Source organism: Temnothorax curvispinosus, unplaced genomic scaffold (genome assembly GCF_003070985.1).
Source record: "Temnothorax curvispinosus isolate PA1 unplaced genomic scaffold, ASM307098v1 QBEX01006657.1, whole genome shotgun sequence".
NCBI classification, from domain to species: domain Eukaryota; kingdom Metazoa; phylum Arthropoda; class Insecta; order Hymenoptera; family Formicidae; genus Temnothorax; species Temnothorax curvispinosus.
The window spans coordinates 1,637,892-1,661,002 of record NW_020216437.1 but is presented as its reverse complement, the minus strand read 5'-3'; the positions used below and the strand labels follow the sequence as shown (position 1 = coordinate 1,661,002).

The 23,111-nt window shown below is 45.6% G+C and overlaps 3 protein-coding genes across 5 annotated transcripts in view; 1 reads left to right on the top strand and 2 right to left on the bottom strand.

The window, feature by feature from the left end:
- Nucleotides 1–17,139, bottom strand: part of LOC112456193 (transcription factor Sp9) — a 77,556-nt gene extending 60,417 nt beyond the window's left edge. The window contains exon 1 of one of the 2 annotated variants that reach the window (XM_025018592.1): nt 17,064–17,139. Coding sequence is in view for 1 of the 2 variants with exons in the window: in XM_025018591.1 (XP_024874359.1) it covers nt 2,663–2,686 (24 nt within the window). In the remaining variant the exon portion in view is untranslated. Of the gene's footprint in view, nt 1–2,662; nt 3,423–17,063 lie in introns of those variants that run through there. The other variant, XM_025018591.1, reaches the window with a different exon arrangement.
- Nucleotides 1–23,111, top strand: part of LOC112456196 — a 174,776-nt gene that overhangs the window by 117,429 nt on the left and 34,236 nt on the right. The window contains exon 1 of one of the 2 annotated variants that reach the window (XM_025018598.1): nt 21,614–21,686. The exons of the other annotated variant lie outside the window; for it this stretch is intronic. The gene's annotated coding sequence lies outside the window, so the exon portion shown is untranslated. Of the gene's footprint in view, nt 1–21,613; nt 21,687–23,111 lie in introns of those variants that run through there. 2 annotated transcript variants of the gene reach the window in all.
- LOC112456199 (transcription factor Sp3-like) lies at nt 21,261–22,415 on the bottom strand. The gene has a single exon (XM_025018600.1). The coding sequence runs from the start codon at nt 22,357–22,359 to the stop codon at nt 21,319–21,321; it is 1,041 nt and encodes a 346-aa protein (XP_024874368.1). The 5' UTR covers nt 22,360–22,415; the 3' UTR covers nt 21,261–21,318.

The window sequence follows — 23,111 nt, the reverse complement described above, 5'->3', positions numbered from 1 at the left end:
GCGGTTCCCTGTATTAATAACAGCAACAGCATCGAAGTACCCGGGCTCGTGTCAAGGACCACCCGCGGCGAGTCGTCCCGACACTGCAGGGGACAGACGACACGACACAATCAGGAGCTCCCCTTCCGCCGGCGAGCTCGCTAATAAATTATTAAAGGACAGCTTCTGGAACTGACTGTCCTGGCGGGAACGAGCGACCAGTTTCTCGCATTGTCGCATGATTCGTTTCTTCGATTTACTTTGCAGCGAAGAACGCACAAAGAGCTTGTAAAGTGCCAACCGCGCGATGATAAAAAAAGAAGAGAAAGACAACAAGTGGATTAAATCGTAAGAAGAATTCTTTTATTTTTATTATGGCAAAATTTAGATCGAAACTTTTTATAATGTGCAGTAATTCCATATGAGCGATATATTTTACTTTATAAATATTAGTTGCTACACGAACGAATGAAAGTGTTGTTGTTGCAATGGAACGCGGCGTGTGACGAGTTAGTTTAACATAATACGATAGAAAAATATTGCGGGGAGCGCCGGGGTATCAAAGTTCCACGGATCGGAATGACACGATCGAGTCTCGACGAATCGTATTCATTCGACGTATCCTGGCGCTCGATATCTCGATATTCGATCCGACGACGCGATGCGTGCGGTTCCGAATCCAAACTCGGTACTCATCCCCATGAGGGGGTTGACGCGAAAGAGAGAGAGAGCGCGGTTCCCCTCTCTCGCAAACTATAAACTCCGTCACTATTTTGATTCCCAGCATTCGGCATGATCGTACTCGCGTTCGGCGGTCCCCTCATGCAATATTGATGACCCGCCGCGGATCAAATGCCCTATGATAGCCCCCACCCTATCCCCGTCACCCTAACCGGTATCCTGATTGCGAAGCGGGTCAGAGCCACTGATTTTCAATGGATGGGATCCGAATTTAAACTATGATTATACCCCCGCGTCGCCTAAGTACCGGGCACGACGTCGGGTTAATGAAGCTTTGCCGAATTAGTGCCGCGAAAATTACCGTCGAGCGCTCGCTCCGCGATCAAACTCGAATGGGATACGTCATTGTTGCGAGACACGTATAACGTTATTTGCCGCCGATTCGTGATCCGCCGGCGTACGTTTTCTTCTCTGAAGACGTTCGGAAAGATTCGGAATAAAATATCGGTCCCCCCCTCCCGTTTCGATATCGCGAGATTTCGCAGTTATTCGATGGGCAATAACTAATTTTCCACTCGTATCTTCGAACGTATTTTAATGAGGCACGATAACGTCATTGTGTAAGCCACACAGGTAAAAATTATTCCGAGAAAGCCGTAACTCACTCGCGATTCGCCGCGAGGGTGAAGATGCCTCGGATATAGCACGCTAAGGCCGAGAAAACATCCGACGATGTCCGGAGATGGCGATCTCTGCGCCGACCGTGGTGTGCGGCGAGGCAAGCTAGAAGAGATGAATGACGGCCCTCGAGAGCACGTTCCACTTGTGCGTCATATAGCGTTGCGATAGGCTCCGTGTAACTGGTCGGCCACCAGAGTGGAAGATTGGTAAAAGAGTCGAGGGATGCTACAAAGCGACGGCGAGAAAGATGAGGAGGAAATTTTCGCAGAAAGAGAAAAGTCCGGAGGAGAGGAGGAACCGAAGGACGGCAGGAAGAAAATTAACGAGCCACGAAGAAACGAAATATTACAAAGGGTTATTCCGAGGCCAAATGACTGAAGGGTGTAAACGAGACGATAACGAGGTCGGAGTTGCAAAATGGCTTACAACTGCAACAAATCCAGAACAGTCAATCTTTTCCGCGATTTTATTCTCTAAAATCTGTAAGATCTTTTTCCCGTCCATTCACAATATCAACGGCGCGATCGCGCGTATCCTCGATTCGTCCTTCTCGCCCTCTTCGTCCTCCCGCTCCTCGCTTCTCCACCCCGTCCACACTCATCGACGCAATGGCGCGGCCAGCATGGTATCCGTTCCTTCTTAATGGCAAATAAACCAGGTAGAGCGCAGTGGAGAACCGCTCGTGATTGCCGGATTAATTGGCTGTAGCGTGGCTGCAGCGGTAACGGAGAGGATGTACACGGCACGGATTATTATCCGGCCGTTCGACGGAGAGAGCTATCCTAAACGTTCTTTCCGTGCCCCCTAACGGCCACCCTCCGCCTCGTCTCGTCGACCCCTTTTCGCTCTGTGCTCCGCGGCATCGATCCTCCGTAAATTCTCTCGAGCCGGGAGAGAAGACGCGGGAGCGCGAAGGATGGCTCGATCGATTATCCGCGAGCATGTCGCTCGTTCTTCAGAACGACTCGTCTCTCGGCAGACAAATTTTCGGTACGGTATAAGAGATAACAACGGGTATTTTGACAACGGCAAAAAGATTACATTTCTGCGCAGAAATTACCACGGATCAGAGGAAAGAAAGAGAGATGGATAACAGAGCTAATAATTACTCCTTTATTAAAAATGTAAAGGAAATTAAGAAATTAAAAACTCTTTTACTTTTCATTTTCTTGAAACAAATGCAGGGTTGTACGAATTATATAAATCGAATAAAAATCACGCAAGCATATCTTGTTTCTTCAAGAAAATTTCTCGATAATGGAGAAGCGCGTTGCTTGTCGCAACGGAATTGCAAGCAAATAGGGTTATCGAGATCGCTTACGTATATCGCCGCGGGTGGATACATCGGGATGATTCTCGGAGACTCGAAAGTGCTGACGCGGTAACCATCTTGGTTTCCCTGAGTGGCACTGTCGGCGAATGCCGTTGGGTGTCACGGGGTGGATTCGTTCGTGGATGGCGGCGGTGGAAGATTCGATTTCGGTGCGGTTGGGAGGGCGAGAAAGGGGGGCCTAGAGGGAGAAACGGCGAGAGGAGAAGAGGAAGAGGTCTCTGAGCGACGTGACCGCGGGAATCGATGCGGACATTCCGGTAAATTGTGCGCGCCGTTGCTGATGCGGTGTTTTCGTAATCCGCGAAATCCTCGCCGCATTGGCCATCATCCGATTTATGTCGCTCGTTGATCGCGTTTACAGAGTAAAAAAATTATGAAACGAACGCGTAAGACATTATAAAAACTTTTCGCTTCACAAAGTTTCAAACATCCCCTCGGCCTCCCGAATTCTCCAATTGCTATTCTCCCGCAGCTCATACGCTCGCGTTCAATAGCTGCAGTTTTCGTAAAATGTGTCTCGTCATCCAATGAAATTTTAGACTCAGGACTCTCCTCGTTCACGGTGATGGCGGGAAAGCGGTTTCGAGGAAGATTGAGTCAATGGAATTCATGAGGGCGGGACAGACGCGTGCGCGGAAATCGAGAACACCGTATATCACTTTAGGACTCGAGTGGACTTTTATTTTTTGCCAGCAGCACGATGTCTTCCCCCTTTTGCGGCGGATTCACTTTACCGTGACGCAGAGTTGAATTTTTATTATTCTGTTTGCGCTTTTTTTTCTCTCTCTTCCTACTTCCGCAGGAAGTTTCCACGGAATCATAGGCCTGTTCTGAATAATATAGAGTTTGTATCGAATTAATTTATAATTTTAAATAGCGTTGCTCTCTCAGGAAAACTAGCCAGTCACTCCTCTCACGTTAATACCGCGTGTCGATCAATCGGTATATAACAAACGCGAGCAAAGCAATTACGCTCGCGTATACATACACGAACCTTGTCACCTTGTTTTGCCACATTCCTGCAATGCAATTAGAAACGTGTCGAGGAAACGATGCCGAAACTCGCAATAGTCCGCTGATAATCAAACATAATTATCCACGATCGTTTTGTAATCGCGGTCGGTTTAGCAGCCGTATCAAATTATAATAACGATTATGCTAATCGCCTCTGTCTCTAGGCAATCGCGTATGATTGGCCTATTATACACGAAGACCAGAAACGCGTTATCGGCTGTAACACGCACCAATAACTAACCCGTTAGATATGTTCTCCGCAGTTTTCCACGGACCACGGAAATCTCGTTACACATCTTTTAATTATTATTTCCGAGAGATTTCGAATCGGATTCTCTCGCGTTATAAGGATCGCGCCTTTCGTTCGATCCGCGGGAATACGGGTTCTCGATTCTTCCTCGTCGGTCTCGTCGCTTTGTCGCACGCCACAGATTGGGGGCATTCATAACGGCAATCACGCAACGGCGTGCGTGTGCGTCACTCAAAAGCCGTCGAATCTCCTTCACGCGCGACCTACCTTTTCACCCGGACAAGTTACAAGATCGTGCCGCGATGCATCGACTGGATGCATCCATGTGGAATTTTCAATATTTTTTTACGCCGTCGCAAAACGATCTCGTAGTTCGGCCACGCTACGTCTTGTTTCGATTAAGTGATCCTTTAGATACCAAGAAATTCAACGACATCATTACGAGAGTGACGTCATGCGTCCCTGCTCCCGCACCTCTTCTGCTCGCGTTATTGCGTAAGTCGGAAGTAGAAAAATGCTCACGAAGGTAATTTCAATTCCCAGAAATGTTACTAAGCGACGATGTAGGTAAAAGACGAGCCATAAGACTGAGAGAGAGAGAGAGAGAGAGAGAAGAAAAAAGAGAGACCGTCGATACGTTTCCGACACACAAACGCAAGTGACCGGCACTGAGGGTGGGAATTGGTCCCGTTTCAAGGACGCCACAGGAGAGACTCGTAGATTGCGTGCTTGTCGTAAGTTTTCGCTCGTCGATATACCCACGAAGTCTCAAGGTGTATAATGACGACGTTTTCTGTCGGCCCCTTTCAAAGCGTCACGATCAGACAGCGGGCTGGTAGCTCTGTTACGCGGAAGCCACGTTCGAAAGTATCCCGGTAGTTTTCCTTTCTTTCCCGAATTCACGCCATCTCAGAATCTGCACGCGCGCGTCGTCTCCGCATCGCGCTTCTAACCGTTCACCTCGTCGAGCTCCGAGCCCAAACAAGAAAATGTTTTCTTCAAACAAATTGATTTATGATTGTTGTAATATAGTCGTCGGTTATTTCACTCATTATTATAATAAGCGCAGAAATCACTGTGTTTACCGGATTTTATTATCGTTTTAATTGCATTCAATTCTTCGCGCTCGCGTGCGTCGGGAGTTTCCGTTTTTTATTAAGCAGCAGGCCTCCATAAATATTAAAATAGGCCGTTCAAGATCAACCTCTTGCTATATATACCATTATCTCGTTCCTCGACCTACTGCTATACGTATAACCGCGCACGCATGTTAATCAATGCCTGTACGTTCACTCGTGTCATAAAGTAATCTCCACGCACGAGTTGTGAAACAGAAGTACACGTTTTTTCGCGTTACGGTAAGAATTTTTGTTCGTAAGAAATTACGCGTGGTTCGGCTCAGCGACGTCCGCCCGACGGTGCCGCGCTTATCGTTTTGTATATTACCTGCCCCGCTGTAATCGGTCGACAAAGTTGCAGAGCGAGAGATAATGGGCAATTACCAGTCCAGAAAGGGGAACGGCGTGCGTACCTTCCTTTGCGTTCGGAAAGAAACCGGTCACGATGATCGCGGGGACCGGCGCAATCACGGAAATTGAACTTTGCGTTTTTCTTTCTCCGATAACTCGTATCACTCGACCCAGTTGTCCCGATGCAGCAGCAATACTTACGTCGCGCGCCACGCGGGCCACTATAATTTTCCTTTCCCCGGTTTCACGCTTTAGAAAATTTGAATTTATGCTTGCCACGTTATTGGATCTAATAAAACTTGCCGACGGCAAGATTTTTCAAACCATACTTGTGCGCGTTGCACGTTGAAATTATTAATGAGAAACTAGTTACCCTTATTTATCTTCTTTCATCAAGAAAACGTTGTCACGGCGCACTGGAACGGGCGATTATCCAGAGTATCTAAAAAAAAAGAAACTCTCGCACTGCAAGTCTTTGCGGTCTACACGCGGAAAACCGACAAGGAACGTTGACTGTGATATCGATCGAAGCATTTACGAGATCGTTAGTAGCATGGATTATTGCGTCGGCTAACCGCGTCAGGTCCGGTTGACCGGTATGCAAAGAAACATCTCGACCACGATTGTTACGTAAAATCTAGCTCGTAGTTCAAGTTAGTGGTAATTTCCGATGCGTCGCGCGCGCATCATACGTCTTTCAAAGCAGATTAAAATCTGCCTCTCTCTCTCTTTCTGTCTCTTTTTGATCCTGTATCTTTACGTTCGATCGGATTGAATAATTTTTCTAATTATCGTAATTAGTGCTAGGCATTTATTCATTATCCACGCACGGTTCTGTATCAGTTAAAGATGTATGTTTCGAAAGAGTGGAACTTCTGGATTTAAATACGGTTTCCTTTTTTTTAAATATTACATAGTTAACATTTTTTTCACGATATTTACAACCGCGGACCATCTCTGCATTTTTCATCCGACTCTCGCTCGCTCGTCTAAGATCGCCGAACAGGCCTGCTCGATATTCGCCAGCACGAGAGTCGTCCTGGCTCTACCTGAAAATTTTGCCGTCGATCGCGTGTCCATCCGCGCGCGACCTTGGAGCGATTAAAGTCGACGGAAAGGTCTAAATTCGCTCGTGCGACTGCTTCAACTTCCCTCGTTCAACCGCCTCGTGCGATCGGCTCGTCCGTTTCGCTCGAAATTCCGCGAAACCTTCCGCTACCTCCCACACGCAGGTCGGGCGAGCGCGCGCGCGCGCGCAAGAACGATGCCGAGAAAACCACGGAGGTATCCAGGTACGACCCGGTAAGGCACGATAATTGCGCACTTCGCGCCGATAACGGCAAACCAAAGGTGGCAATGACGGAAAACGCGAGCGAGCCGCGCACGTCGCCGCGCGAACTCCCGCGAACGGCCGCGGCCGCCTCGAGACGAGAGTTCCCACGTAGTCAAAGTCCGAGAGCCCCGCGCGCTCGAGCCGAGGGATCATCGGCATGAAAACGGGGATAATTGTGGCTCCGTAAATACCGCTACTTAATACCCGTACTCTCCCGTACTCTCGTATATAGCGTTATATGCACCTTGTTGCGCCGCGCGTATTAGCCTCCCTTCTCGCATTCGTGCTACCGTCAATCTCCTTTAGAAAACGCTTTTCTCCTCGCGCGGCACCGCGCACCGCGCGGCACGGCGTGTAGAAAACGAGGTAATTGTACGCGGCAGTTGCATACTACGCCGATATGCACTTCCGCCGCGGATCTAGCCCCGCTGTAATTTCACGCGATCTCGGCCGCCGATTTCGTTCTCGAGCCCGCTCGTCAACGCTGCGCCGCGATGCGCTCCCGAACGGCAGCGTTCAAGCGTCGAAGTTACCGATGACCGTTTATGGACATTTACGGTATATCTCGATGATATTGAACGAAACGATTTTGCGATACCAAGAAACAACACACACACACACACACACACACCAATGCTAACATTTACGTCGCAAATAAATACAAATAAGAAATTATGATCAAGAGATCGTTCCTCGATGGATATAAAAGATGATCCGTAGGACTGACGCGTAAGACGGAGCGATCGAGCAATTATCGGCGCTGTTATCGCTGTCACCACTCGTCTTGGCCTTATTTGCATCGGATCGTGATTAAGAGCGTACTGGCAAAGTGGAGAGCGCTCTTTTACGCGCGGTCAATGCACCGCGTGCAGCCGCGTCCTTCCTCTGCCAGTACGCCGCGCCGCGGCCCGCCCGGTCATCTTGATGTCATTCTGCATTCTGTCCGATGCGAGGAGTAATTAAAATGTAGTCAGCGTTATCTTAGATCCCTCGACGGTGATTTAGCTCCGCCATCTGATGCGCACGCCCGGTCCGACTGTGCCGCATCAACATGTCCCCGTCATAATGTCCGGCACATTGCCAGGTGGGAGGCTGACCCTCCCACGAAATTACGTGGAAATTCGGTTCGTTCGGGACCTTCGAGCGCGCGGAACGTGAGGTAGTGTATTTTTAACGACGCGACGTGTGTCATATAAACACCCCTGTTGGTCGACCCAAAACGAAGTCGCGCAGGACGCGAAACGCGTACGTGTGCGGCGTACAATTAATTAATGTCGAGTGCTTTACTTTCGCCGACGACCCGAGCGCCAAAGTCGTGTATTATTAGCTTGATGTCTTGTTACGAGAACGCATTCCGGGAAGTCCGATCCTACCGTGGCAGAACCTCGGTCTCTGAATTTCTGGAATCCGGAGCTTGTCGCTTCGAGCTAATTCGTTAACGCGATGAATTTACTGAACAAAGTGGCGACGTGTCACGCTCCGTTCTCTCTTTCTCTCTCTGATGGACCGACGCATCTTGCAGATGACGATTCCCGAATGCTTCAATACGAGAATTGGCGAAGCAAAATCGTGAACGCGAGATATATACGCATCATAAGAATTTGATTAGCGATTGGGCGATTTTCGAGTTGAAGAAAGGCAAGCGAGAAGGTGCGGGATTAACCAGGAAGCGCAGCGGTCAAGGAAGCCTGTGAGAAAACTTCTGCCAGCAAAGCGGGAAACTCGGGTGAATGCAGGGCTCTCGTAACGCGCTTACATTAAGCCGACGCATTTAGAAAATGGCGAATGGTGGATAGTGTGTGCCTTGGGCCTGGCGATTACTCAGGAATGAAGGGATACCGGTATTGCCGCACCAGGAACACGATCCGGCTGTACCAAGAACCGCTGGCGCCTTCCTCCACACCCACCCCACACCCGCCCCCGCCACCTCCGCCCTTTCTGCTCGTATCCGCGATCTCGCTTGTATTCTTTCGGAAATTGCGTAAAGTTCGGCAATGCACCACATACGCACGAGAGATGGCTGATAAAGACCTGGGTAATTGTTGTCTACGTTCACTTTAGAAACGTAGCTATGGTACACCGAGATTTGACGGTATTTGCGAATCCGAAAATAATATAGTCTAAAAAGGGTGGATCCAGTATCTGGATCTCATTCGCGTTATTACATGCGCGCGAATACTTTACGCACGTATTACGCGCCGTGTAATGCAAGTTTTATTACCTCTGAACGCGGTGCCACTTTTCTCGTTGCGTGCCAGCCACGAGGCTTTTAACCGCACAAGCCTCACCGTGCTAAACCCCGTAAACCACGGGTTTAAGAAACCGTCTTATATCTTTTCGCGCGTGCAAAATTGCGAACGTTGATAAATGCAAACAGCCTCGCAATCGACGTCTCCGTTTGCCATCGAAACGTTCGATATATTAAAACGGACAACAGCAATGACGATTCTTCGTTCGTAAAAACGATACGCGGAATGTCGGACAAATTGTTACGGATTAGACGCAACGTTGAAGGGCGTAGGCGTCCATCGTTTATCACACCGCGAGATAAAGGAGTCTCGTTGCGGCTCGCGGCGAGTCGACGAGTTATTTGTTTTATCGCCGCGCGATATGGAACTAGGATTAATTAACGCCGACGCCCCGTGCAAATTAACGACGTCACGCGAAATCGAGCGGCGATTCTACGCGATGCGCTAGAAAGTAATTACACATCGTTACCGGCCCCGGTGACGGGTATATACCGCTGTGCCGCCGGAGTCTGGATTCAGTTTGCGATGTGATTATGTTTATTGTCCTTTCCGGCCGACTTCTCGGAAATCTCGGAAACGACACGTAAGATGGCCACGCGAGATCTGCCGATCGCCCGTTTCTCCGTCTGCGCTTAACGCTTTCGTCGTTCCGTTCGTATGAAGCTGATAAGAGCGCCAATTATCTCGAGCAGACACTTTTATTGTATTTAAAGGTAGATGTGTATATATATATTATATATATGTACACACCGTGCATTTTTTTTTTTTTTTAATGTGACCGTAAACTCCTGGCATTTATATTTCGAGGGGATAGCTTCTTTATTAAATTATCAAAATAATGAGTTTCTTGGAAGGTTCCTGCCACACAAAGATTTCGAGACACGTTTCTAATTCCTTCAGTTATCGTACGCACAACCATGCGTTGAAACGCGAGCGCGGTATTCGCAACTTTTAGAAACGACTTCTTTGGCATGGTGCGACGAATCGCTATCAACAAAATTGCCTTTTGCTGAGGCGAGTTACTCATTCCTCTTGGCGAGGTCGTGCTCTCACGACTTCGCGCGATACGCGAGCACTTAACTAACGGACTCTTCCACGAAGTGGAACGACTCCCGTCCGCTAGAGTCCGCAGTTTTTCGAGCCGACGCAACGGAAACTGGAAAGTCGCCCGGGATGAACTTTAAATATAGAAATAAGACGAAAACGAACGATAAGAAACAGATCTTTCCGAAAGGAAACCGTATACCTGAAGAAAGAAAGATAGATCTTATTCCCTTAAAAAAGAGATGTTTTTTTTTAATTACTTTAATTGTTGCTGGTGATACAAATGTATTTATGTGTTTAAGACAATTACTTGGAGCAAGGTTTTTGTATCTAGTTTGAATTTATTACCGATATTACTACTAGTTTTCCTGTCATGCTTACACAAGCGTGATAACACTAATATAACAATTGTTAATGATTCAAAGAACGATTTGATCTTTTAAAACTGAATTATTTAAAATTACATGTGCAAAAGTTCTGTGAGACAGTTCGATGATAATAATTATATTTTAGTTTATTCTATTTTTATATTACAAAAATTTTTACTGATTTGAAATTGATACGGTATTAGTTCCGCATCTTTCTGTTATATCCAGTTATATCTTTTATGAAACTATATAAATAATAAATGCAATTTGTATCACCGTGTGTGTAAAACGGTTTAAATATCAAATTGCGATAATTAAGAAAAGGAATCTTCCTCCGCGGCAACAGTCGTGCATTTCTCTGGAAGAAACACGAGGAGGCTGATCCAACGTTCGTCGCCGCGTGAAAATGCGGTCTTCCCTCATATGTCTTGCATAACATTCTTCCGGTAAATGGTGCGAACTTGGCAACCGCAATTATAACGTACTGCAAACTCGTTCGATGATTATCAGCGATCGTCCTGCCGCATTGCTCGTATTTTCTTTTCCAGACAATCTATTTTAACGCGCGATGTTGTCTGCCATTATCCCCAATTTGAGTAGTTAGTGAAAATCGCAGCCTCAATCAAGTTCACTTGAAACGCACTTAATCATTATATTGCGGCGTAGATAAATTTGGAATGAGAGAGTATCTTTAGCGTGTGATAAATTTATTATCGAACTTTGATACAACTCCTGTGCTAAAGAGAGAACTTCCTTCTGCTGGTTCTCTTCCTGCTCTTCGAACTTCCGTCGAGACGGGTCTCGGAAGGTCTCGCGTAGAGTCGGAAACTGCGCTTGGCTGGCACACACGAAGTCGAAAGAGGCTTCGCAGGTAATTGCCAGGCCGGCGGGTCGATAATGAGCACTGGCTTCGGGGAACCGATTACGCCCGACCCGAGCCAAAAGCAAAGTCGGACCCCAAGAACCAGAGAGAGGAGCAGGAGAAGGATGAAGATGAAGAAGAAGAAGACGGAGAAGAAGAAGAAGAAGAAGACGGAGTAGAAGAAGGGCAGAAAGATCCGTTGGGAGGAGAGGATCAACTCGGGTAAAGGGAGATAGAGGGGGAAGTGATGAAGGAGAGATTTTAAGTCGCTTATAATCCTCTGGACCGTAGCTCCGCGAGAGCGGCATTCACGGGGTCTCTTCGCGATCCGATAATTCAACGGACTTGGAGTTCGATATTCCGACTAATCTCGCATGATGTGTGTGCAGAAGTTCTCCGCGCGCGCCCTTTTCGGGGCACCGATAATTGCGGCTATACCCTTTTTATTTTTGTTTTGCGCTGCAAACTGTCTGTATCCCGACAAATGCCTGCTCGAAGCTCGCTCGGACGTGCTTGTATGCCATTAATCGCGCTCTCTACCTTCGCCGTATACGTACGGGAAAAATTCTCTGCGGCGCATTCATTATTTCGCCTTGTAAGACGTCGTTTCCGCGTAATTTCGCAATCTGAATTTATTTCATAGAAATTTGTGCAACATTCCTCCACTTCCGTTACACAACGATTTTATTTTGTTTGAGATATATATAATTATTGTACCACGCGCGCGCGCGCGCGCGCTCGATTTATTCTCTTTCAGCAATAAAAACATCGTGAGTTATAGGTGTGTAAAATATCAGGCAACTCGATACTCTTATTGACGGCGATAACGGATTGCATATTAACGGTATTATGAATTTATCGAGAAATAGCGAGATCCAACGAGGACGAGAAACGAGTCAACATGTCGATATGCATCGATACTAGTATAAGAAAAAAAAAACGGAACGTAACTAATTGCTAAATCACCGGCAACGAGTTGTCGATGTCAGGCGATGGCGAGCGGCCACCTGTGCGGCCTGAAAGGAAGAGAGCATCGCAATGGAAAGTGGAAGAAGTCCGAGGCAGGGGCAGAGAGGAGGAAGAGGGATCCGGGCGAGGGAGAGTTGGAATGAACAAGAAGAAAATGAAGCGGAAAAATGGACGAAAGGAGAATAAGAAGTCCTTCCTGTATCGCGCGATGAAACCTGCCTAGATCTCGCTACCGGGATGAGAGGTAGAGGTAGGTGATCTAATTTCCCGGGCAGTCGTGCAGAAAATGATCCAGGCCGCGATTACGAAACGGCTTCCAGTCTTCGCCGGGGGCGACGAAGGCGCCGTTTTTGCCGCTCTCTTTTCGTTTCTACGTGCCGTGTGCTACGATCGCGGACGCGATGTTGTCAGCTACCTCTACAAATGGAGAACGACATCCTGCGTGTGCGAGAAGTTACTTCATAGTTGGGAGGAGAGAATTTTTTGGAGGCCGCGTCTCCCAACGATGAGAACATTGCGAGAGAAAAATTCTTATCGATGAAACGTTCACTCTCCTTGGAAATTGAAGTCTTAAAAAAGAACGTCGATTTTTTTTAATTTCAGTAGATAGTATGTCCGTCTCTTTAGCGTCGTTGTTTCTTTCGTGACGCGTGTATGTACAGTGTTTCGCGAGATAAGCGCAAAATGCACGAAGCATCACGTTAGCTCGTGGACCGGCAGCGTGGTGGCGACGATGCGGTGCCCCTTCGTGGCCTCGAGGGTCGCTGATCCCACAATTAACATAATGAGGTAGAAAACGTAGATATTAGCGCGAGGTTAGTTAATAGTGCACTTATCCGGAGAATGTAAATAGTTGGTGGTCGCGATAGCTTTCTCTCTCTTTCTCTCTCTCTCTCGTGCTTCGCGGCAGGGTCCATCCCTCGCCTTCTCGTGTTAACTCGCGCGTCCCGCATTTTCCGGTCCTTCCTCACCCTCGGAACACACCGCCACGTCATAAGAAATCTCGTAAATCAAAAGTGACAAAATCGAATTCCCGTTTGCATAATCCGGTCGTTTTATTCCACGCGCGTGTCCCCGGATCGATTCGCCGGTACCGAGGCTTCCTAAACAAATTATTAATCAACGTTATCGTCAGACATTCCCAAAATTATAAGCGGCACCGCACGGCTTGCAATTGATGATCCTAGATCGATACGATCTTTCGATTTAAAAAACGCCCTGGCGAGAACGTAACGGATAATGACGGCGAAGAATAAAAGCAAAAGTAAAGCGTAACAAGAGAATTCTGCGAAGACGGAAAGATGCGGTCGGTGATGGTATTTTAATTAGTATCGCTGTTAGCGTTATCCTGTGTATGAATCACAGCTCGAGAGAAGTAAATAGTAGACGCTGGAAAAGTAAATTAATGCGTGCTATTACCAGTATCAACTGCATGGTAAATTAATTTTTTGCTCATATGTGTAATGAGAGATACGACTGTGTTTTCTATATATCGCTGTGCTGCCTCATCCCTCGAATTTTCTTCTTGTTCACTTCCTTGTATATCATTCATTTCATACTCTTTCTTTGGCCAGTCTCGTTGCTTCTCGATGTTCTTCAGTTCCTTTCGGTGTCGTTACGTCGTTACGCCGTCCGCTCGAATGCACCGGGCGCATCTCTCCGCGGCCGATGGTATCGCCGTAATCTGCAACAGCTGCAACTGGGGTTCTCGCGGTTCGAGACTATCTTATCCGTTGCATCCCTGATTTCTAGGCCTCTCCCTCGCCTCTCCCTCGCCCTTTCCGCGGGACTCTACCCTACCTCACCGCGCTCGCAAATGGCGGTGGCAATTTGCAGGTGCAAAGTTCACGATGGAGGGAAACCGCTAATGAGGGAGCCCCGATGCGCAACGCAGGGCACGCGTGGATTTTCAGAGAGGGACGGGTTAATTGCCAGCTCTGACCGCCGGAATTGTGGCTTATTCGTGCGCGCTGCTTTCCGCAAGCTGTCGTGCGTTCGCAGGTCGCGCTAACTTGTCTTTGACAAGCGCTAATATCTCTCGTTCACCGGTGCCTGTCGTGTCGTGGGGGCTTTTTTGCAGGCCGCAGATCGAACTAGCCAATGTTACTCCGCTTCAGCCCGCCCTTTCGAGACCGTAACTGTCCGATGGCGCCTCTCGCTAGCCATAAATTAATTAAACTGGCGCGGAGGTGTGTGGACGGGTGTCAGTGCGGCGTTCTTCATCTTTCGACCGTCGTTCGAACCACTTCGAGCCCCATCTCGATCGAGCAAGCCTAAACTCGACTTGCGCTACGGCTCGTTTCATAATTTCCAATAGGGCAGTTCGCGTCCTTCGATGTGAAGAGACCATTTCGCCGGAATATCGTTTACGCTCTCCTCGAATGGAGGAATTTGAATCTATTTTGCAAAAACATTTGTCAATATAATTACTATATATAACGACAGTAATGACATACATAACCGTGCGATATAGCTTATGTAATTTCTTCGGCGCTGTATCGTGCCGCTAATTACACCCTGAACGGGTGCTAATCGCTTCCAAGTACGTATGTACATCGTTATTATAATTATTACTGTGTGGTCTATGGGAATTTATCGTCATAACAACGTCATTCGTACACGCTCATTTTAAATAACTTAGTTTAACTTGAAAATGTAACAACACACGTATCATGGTCACTCTCAAGCTGGACGCGTGACCGAATAATAAGACCAGACACGGAAGGAGGGGGGAGCTTCACGAATCTATTGTACTTCAAATATTTTATTTTTGCACCGTTTTCACACCATCCCGAGGATCGTATTCTTGTTCTTAGCGCAATTAAAGCCGTAAACGTAGAAAGACGGTCGAATTTTTATCACGCCCGCAAATCGTCTTAGGAACGGCTTATATACGTCGGCGCATAGTTGTTCGCATAAATCGCTCTTCGGCCGACGTATGGCAGGGGGGCGTGAACGGGGCGTAGCAACATAGTAACGTTTATTACATTGGCTGGCAACTAGCGAACTGTGCGCCCTCGCCGCGATCTCTCTGGAGGACCGGACGCGTTAAAACTTTGCGGGAGATCCCATACACGGGGCCACTCATCGCGCCGTTTATCGATACCATTCTATCTCGCGCTGATGCCGATCCCGATCGTGAGACGTGAGGCGCGAGGAACAAAGACATCCGAATGATAGAGGATGCTGTCGGTATCGTTTCTACCGTGCTCTTAAATAAGACCTGTCTCAGAAGAAGTACCTATAGAAGAGGCACGAATGATAAAGTTTGATTGATACAGAGTCTAAAATAAAACACGCCGACGCTTTAGTAGGTTTCCCAGTCAGAAAGGTGACGTAGAAGAGCTGATTGAATCGAATTGATTGACTTCATCTTTTTGACTGAACGATTCGTAAAGTATCCTAGTGAGAAATGTATAGTTCATCCGACGTCGAATCAATGTCGATAATATGATATCAAAATAAAGTTGAAATTTTGGTCGATTCGACATCGAAACGAGGTTGAAACGACAGTTGAAGATTCGTTGACATTTGATACGACTTCGATGTCGAATCGATCAAAATTTTAACTTATTTCGATATCAGATTATCGACGTCGGGTTCAACTATGCATTTCTCACTGGGTTCCCTCGTCGTAGATAATAATGGCGGTCGATTCGATTTGATGTAGAAACGAGCGGGGCAGGTAAACGAGGTAGTCGATACGAGCTCGCGACGAATGTTCCATTCCCATTGTTTCGCCGGTGTGCAGGTCACTTCCAGCGAGTAAAGATCGATCGTGTGGCACGGGTGGTCGGATGTATACGAGTGCACGTCGTTTTCGCATGAGCTCCTCGTCGCGTTTAACTAGAGGTGACTTCGCAAAGGGGGAAGACCGGATGCGGTAAAGAGACACCACCATGGACGCCACTCGCCGGCATTAATTTCTCATGACACGTCCGTGCAATTCCCTTTTACGTATGTAGGGCCACCAATTATATGCACGCTCACGGTGGAGGTACCGTGCATCGACACATCGTACGTTCAAAAATCATTTAGCGCAATTACCTAGGTGCATGCGATCTAAATTGGGAAAGGAGCAGAAGTAGGGAATATTAATTCTTGATTTGACTACGTGCTCCAACTCATGAATGACGAATTCTCATGGAAAAGAAGCAAGACAATATTAGGAAGTCGTAACGGGATCGAAATTATTGGTGAGATTCTCACAAAGTAATAAAGAAAACAATGAAAGCGGCGGATTTGTTTCAAGCCTCATAAGGCTCACGTTGAGATAGCAATGTTCATCATATTCTTAGGGGAAAGAATAAAAAAAAACCACCAAATCCGAAATAATTTCCGCGGCAGTAAATTCGAGGTCCCATTTAAGAGACGATCGTTAGATTCTCGTAATATCAAGATGATCGTGTCGGAAGGAGATTAAACGCGATCGCGGAAACTTGAGGAAATTAAAGCGACTAGAGGTAACCGCGGGATTCTCGTAAAATCATGAGTAAGGACGATCGTGGAATTCTCGTTAATTCAAGACGGCGCTATAAATGACGGCGATATTTCTCATAAAACCGGAATGTTATTAAAACTGATCGTCAAACTTGTACAGTATTCGCGAAGCTTGCATCCGCGCAAATTAAATCGACATTCACGCCTTCAGAAATGTGATTACAAGTGCAATTGAGAGGGTACAAAGATTTTAAGAGAACGTCTTATTCGATTATTATAAATGAAAAGAGAGTGGAAGAACAGCGATCGTCGGATTATCTTAAATGAGAAAAACCGCCACGACCGAAATTAACGCGAGAGATCGGGGTATAATCGAGACTATGGGACTTACGTTTATACTGCTGAGGGGTGTCGGGCTGACACCCCTGCGGCCACTGCCGCCGCCGCTGCTGACCTCCGCGTCCAGTTTGCCGATTTGCCTAATCGCTGCGACGTGGACGACGATCAGTCGGTTCCACGATTCTGAAAACGCCGCGAAATCACGCGTAGGACGAGATACACGCGCGTTATCGGTCGCGAGACGCGTGGACGATCTCGTTGACGTACGGCGGGTTTCGATCACGACTCCATCTCTCAAGTGCTTTCGAGTGTTCCTCAAGAAGACGGATCTCTTCTCCCGAGCTCGCGATACTGTCTCTCTCTCTTTCTCTCTGTTTCGAAAGCGCGCGCGCGCGCAATCGTATCTCGCGTGGCGATTTCAATCGGTATATCGGTGGTGGACGCGGCTACGACACGTCAACGTCGCATGCGAGTCGCGCGGAGCAGCCTCCTTTCGGGCAGCCGGCTACATTCATAGCGATGAGCGCACTGGCTGGCTGAATGGCACTCGTAAAACGTACGCACACAGTGCTCGCGACGCTCGTCGGGGCACAGAGCGTCGACGCGCGGCGGGCCGCGCGGCTTCGGCCGAAGCCGCGAAGCTTCATTATTCACTGACGCGCTCCAGCGAGGGCCGCGGCGCGAGCACGTCAATCCTCGCGGACACTATATCGCCGGGCGACGGGCGACCGATCCCGGTACCCCCCTTTTTTTTTCGTCGATCGATGCGCGACGCATCCGTGTCCCACTTCGATTCCTCTCGCGCGGATACTACCTGGAGCCCCCGGCAAACGGAACATTCGCGACGACGGCAACCGGTGACGACGGCGATGGCGACGATGATAATGCCGACGGACGATTGGTGGGTGGTGGTAGCGGTGGTGATGATGCGCGCGTGATTAAGGCGGCGATGACGGTGACGATGAAGGCGACAACCGCGACGAAGGCGAGTCGGCGTGCTGCTCGTACGCCTTAAGGGCCGTTGGTCGCAGACGCATGCTCGCGGCACGTCGCAGCCTCTCGCACTGACCGCACGTAACACGTAAGAGAGAGGTGCGTACTGTACTTGTGTGTCTACCCCCTCCTGCTGTCCTTCTCTCTCTTTCTCGCTCTCCGCGCTCTTCCCTCCCTCGTCGCCCTCCGGAGGAGCGCTATCTCTCCTTATCGCGTGCCCCGGCTCTCTTCGTCACTTTCTCGTCAATTATCCGCGCGCGCGGAAGAAGACGCGGCCCCCAAAGGGGAGAAAGAAGTGTTTCCACACACACGCGGGTTGTGCGCGCGGGCGCGCGCGCACGCCGGGGCCCTCTTTGAATCCTCCGCTTTGCGCGCCGGCTTCACGCGGGTATCCTCGCGCGGTAACTCCGCCGGGAACGTTGAACGCGAGTCCGGAATTGCCGTGGCGCCACTCTTCCTCCCCTCCCGGTGCCTCCATTCTCTTCTTCCACCTCGTCCTCGTCCTCCTCGTCGTCGTCGTCGTCGTCGGCGACGTCGTTGTCCTCCGCCGTGAGTGAGCGAGTGCCGCCGCGCGGCCACGGGGCTGCCTCCTCTCCGCAACGCGCGGCGCCGCGCGTCCCACCTCGTTTTTCCCTATAATTTGCCCGGCACGGCCGGGCTTTTTTTCCTTTACTCCATTTTCGTATCTCCTCTCCGCCCCGCCGCTCGTCGCGACTCTGCCGTTGCTACCCTTTGCGTCCCTTTCGTTCCCCTCCGCCCCCTTCTCCTGCTCTCTCTCTCTCTCTCTCTTCCATCGCTCATCCTCTCTCGCGATGTCTCTCTTTTTCTCTCTGTCTCTGCCTCCGCTACCGCCACCGCCACCGTCACTGCCTCCGTGCCTCTATCTCTGCCTCTCCGCCTGTGCATATACCTCTTCCTCTTGGTGCCAGCCATGAATCCTCGATCGGGCCGGGGGGTCAGGAGGGCTGCATGGCGCACCGCCCCTTTAATAGCGCTACGTCGACCTCTTCCATTCACCGTGCTTCCATCTACCAGTGGCAAGTCGAAGACCATTGTTGAAGACCATTGTCGCACTGGATATGCGATCACGCTCTCACCCTGAGCAAACGATACACGCATATGTCATGAAGGGGTTGCGTTTATTATGAAACTTGTTTTCGATACGCGAAGAGAAGATATTATAATTATTTTTTCTTTAATGAAAATTTTATGGAATTATAGATCTTTAAAATAATTGTGATAAAAAGTACTTCAAATCGCAATATGGATCCGGTCCCCATGAATTTTTATCCAGTTCGTTAAAATATTATATATATAATTGTTGCGCTTTTAGTTTTTCAGTTCGGTCGTCGCTGCATCGGACTTTTGTAATATAAAAAATTTAAGAAATAAAAATATTTTATTTTTATATAATTTTCAAAAATAAAACATATTTTGTCCGCCAGTTATTACAAAGATTTTAATTTGACTTTTTGACAAAAAGGGTTGAAAATATATCTATGTATAATTTTACTCGCGATTTTCGTTTGGTATACAAGTTTATTAAAAATTTTAATACCAATGTTTTACTGTATCCTCTCTGGATCTGCGATCTAACAATAAGTCGACCCACCTGTCAGAAGGCGCATAGAACGAAAAATATTCCTAGGGCCCTTACCCTGTCGGCTGACCCTTCTTTTGAGCGAAACGAAGGGTGGATGACATATCGAGTGACAGGAAGCTGTCAGGAGAGAATTCGATATACAACAATTCGTAAACGATTCGTTATTATTCGAATTTTTACGGCACGACCCCTCTTTTTCCGCCTCGTAATATCAAAACCTCTGCCGTGTAAAATCACCGAAAATAGGTATTCTTGAAATTCAAGACGTGCAAATGACCACAGGCGTAAAGAATATCAGATTATTGAGATGAAGTAATTATGTGTATTGTAAGACAAAACTTTTTAAACATAATTTTTGAAAGAAAAGTTACTTTATTATATACACGTATATTTGGCTCACAGAATCAATAGTCATATCAATAGTCTCCAACAGCTAATGCTTAGTTATTAGTCTTAAAATTAAGAAAAATATTAAAGACAATATTACAATTAATATTGACTAGTATAATTATCGACTAGCATAATTATATAACATGCAATATACAAAAAATGCGTAATTTGCACTTTGCAAATTTGTGTCTTTTTTATGTCAGTCGATTTTACAAGTATCTTGTACAAGGTGATTAAAAAATAAATATTTTACAAGACATTTCCTATTAAAACTGATTAGAATATTATATCAAATGTCTTGTAAACTATTGATTTTTTATGACATTACCTTTATATCTTAATATTTTTAAAGAAATGAATGGGACAATTAATAGTTAAAAATATTGAAAGTGACTTTGATATTTTAATCTTCCAAAAGGAATGGATAAGAAAATTTATAATTTTGGTTAAAAATAATGAAAGCGGCTTCGATATGATCTTGAATATGATTATTAACCAAGATCAAATTAAGGCCATTATTTTATATCCTTCTCGAAATCAAGCAGTTTGGAAATATTTTTGCTAAAGTTTCAAGTTTTTGAGAACTATCTAATTGTTCTAATCAGAATTGAGCCATATTATAATACATGATACGTATTATAATACATATGTATGATTACATTATATAGACATGTACATATGTATACATATATGCATGTGTATATATAATGTATTTTAATGTATTTTATATACATATACTAGAGATATTAAATTTATTTATATATAATATATATTATATATAATATGTTATATATGTTTATATTATATTTATATATATATATATTATATTTTACACGTCCGCATACATCACATATAGAATAATCTAATAAGTAAAGTGTTAAAACATTACATCTCTTAAAATAATCATTTTAGCAAAAAATTGAGATAAAAATTGTTTGGTTCTGAAAAGGACGTAAAATGGTTTTAGTTTGATCCTGATTAATCTTCTCACAGTCATATCTAAATCATTTATGTTTTTTTAAACGAAATTATATAAATTTTCTTATACAAATTGACTTTCTTTAATATTCTGTATATGGTGTATGTATATACTGTTACGTATATTTTTTACACAAAATACAAGTATATTTAATGTGTAAGAATATATTTTTCTAATGATATATCAAGAATAAAATTTTCTAATGGAAAAGTTTTCATAAAGATTTTATAAAATTATATTTGAAATTTGTAATACTGTATTTTGTATAAAATTATATAATATAGTTTGCATAAAATGTATAATTGTTAAGAAATTTGGATGAAATCCAATTTCGTCAAAATATCACAAATAAGCACACGGCTTACGATATTCTAAAGCAGTAGCTGAGGGATCTGACATTTCGGCGGAGGTGTTTTCAAGTAAATTGCCCTTTTTCGTGTCAGTCTCGATCGCACGAGATTTATTATTTTCCTTCTCGTGTGTCTTCGCGTGCTTGTTGAGATGATCACTTCTCATAAACTTTTTATGGCATTTGTCGCAGATATGCTTCCTTTCGCCGGTGTGCGTGCGAACGTGACGCTGCAGCTCGTCACTGCGAGTGAATTTTCTATCACAGTGAGGCCACCTACAGTGATACGGCCGTTCGTTGGTGTGCGATCTGATATGCGCCTTGAGATGCGACGACTTGCCGTATACCTTTGTACATCCCGGTATGTGACATATGTGTTGCCGTTTGCCGTCGCTGTTAATCGGGGCTTCGTCGTCTTTGGCAACGCAATTAGGACACTCGCATCTCTTCCTGCTGGATTTATTGGGGTTGGATTTCCTGGGCCAGAGTACGAAGCCTGGAAGTTGAGAATTCAAAGTCTCCATTGGCGAATGATAGAAATTACCTTCTAACATGTATCGATGAGAGTGTCCCGCTGTTTCCGTTAACTCTTGTAACCGATTCGAGTTTAATGAGTGATAATATTGGTCGATTGAACGATCTGTTGCGATCTGGTGGTTAGGATGGTTCTGCATTAACGACATGCCGGTCATCATCTCGGGCTTTGGCATTGCTGTATGTGTATTGCTGTATGACATCAAGGGTTGACAACTGTCTTTATAAGGAGTGGTATTCTGGTATTGGTAGATCGTTGTGCTTGGCAGAGTATACGAGAATGGCTCGTATGTAAAGTTTTCCTGACATGCTGGCTTGGGAGACATGGCAGAAGCGAGGGCAGAGGTGGCATTGTCGCTCGTTTGATAGTAATAATTTGGCGTATAATTATAACCTTGCTTGTAAAACTTGTAGTCCTGATTTATGACATTCCTATTGTCAATATTGTACTCTGTCAGGTGAGGAAACAGCCTATTCGTTATTTGTGTCATATCATTCATTGAAGATGAGATCGATGCCGTTTCAGTAGATGTCTGCAAGTAAAAGACACGTATTAGTAGAAAAAAAGAACAGAGAGAGAGAGAGAGAGAGAGAGAAATTTTATGTGAATGTCATTTATTAAGTAATTTTAAACAAATCCCAATACAACACAACAAGCATACATAACGTATAAAGAACAATACATAATGTGTCAATAAGAATAATGAATATTATATGTTTATAATTAATCAAAGTAGTATTGCATTGCATGTGTATACATGTGTCAAAGATACACATATATGATTATAAGATGCTCAATACGTGATTAATGAAATATCTTATGAAAATATTAAAATTATTTAAAAATTATAGAATATTAGAATATCACACAAATCTTAGTCAACAAAAAATTACAATACTATTGTACGCACATTTATAGATATATGCAAATATTATAAATATCAAATATTAGTGTATACGAGGGACCACTATTACTGTACGATATATCATAGTCCTGATAAAGTATATCTCACTATATAACCAAATGTTTTTTAAATCTTTAGAGGGCCGCAAGGTTTTTTTCTTAAATTATGAAAATTTCATTCTAAGAAAAGATATATACATTCAATATATCATTGGATAAAAAAATATCTATCATTAAAAAGACACTCGGCTATTGAAATATACTTTGGAGACACTATCATAGTTTTAAAATAATCTCTCTTTCTCTCTCTCTCTCTCTCTCTCTCTCTCTCTCTCTCTCTCTCTCTCT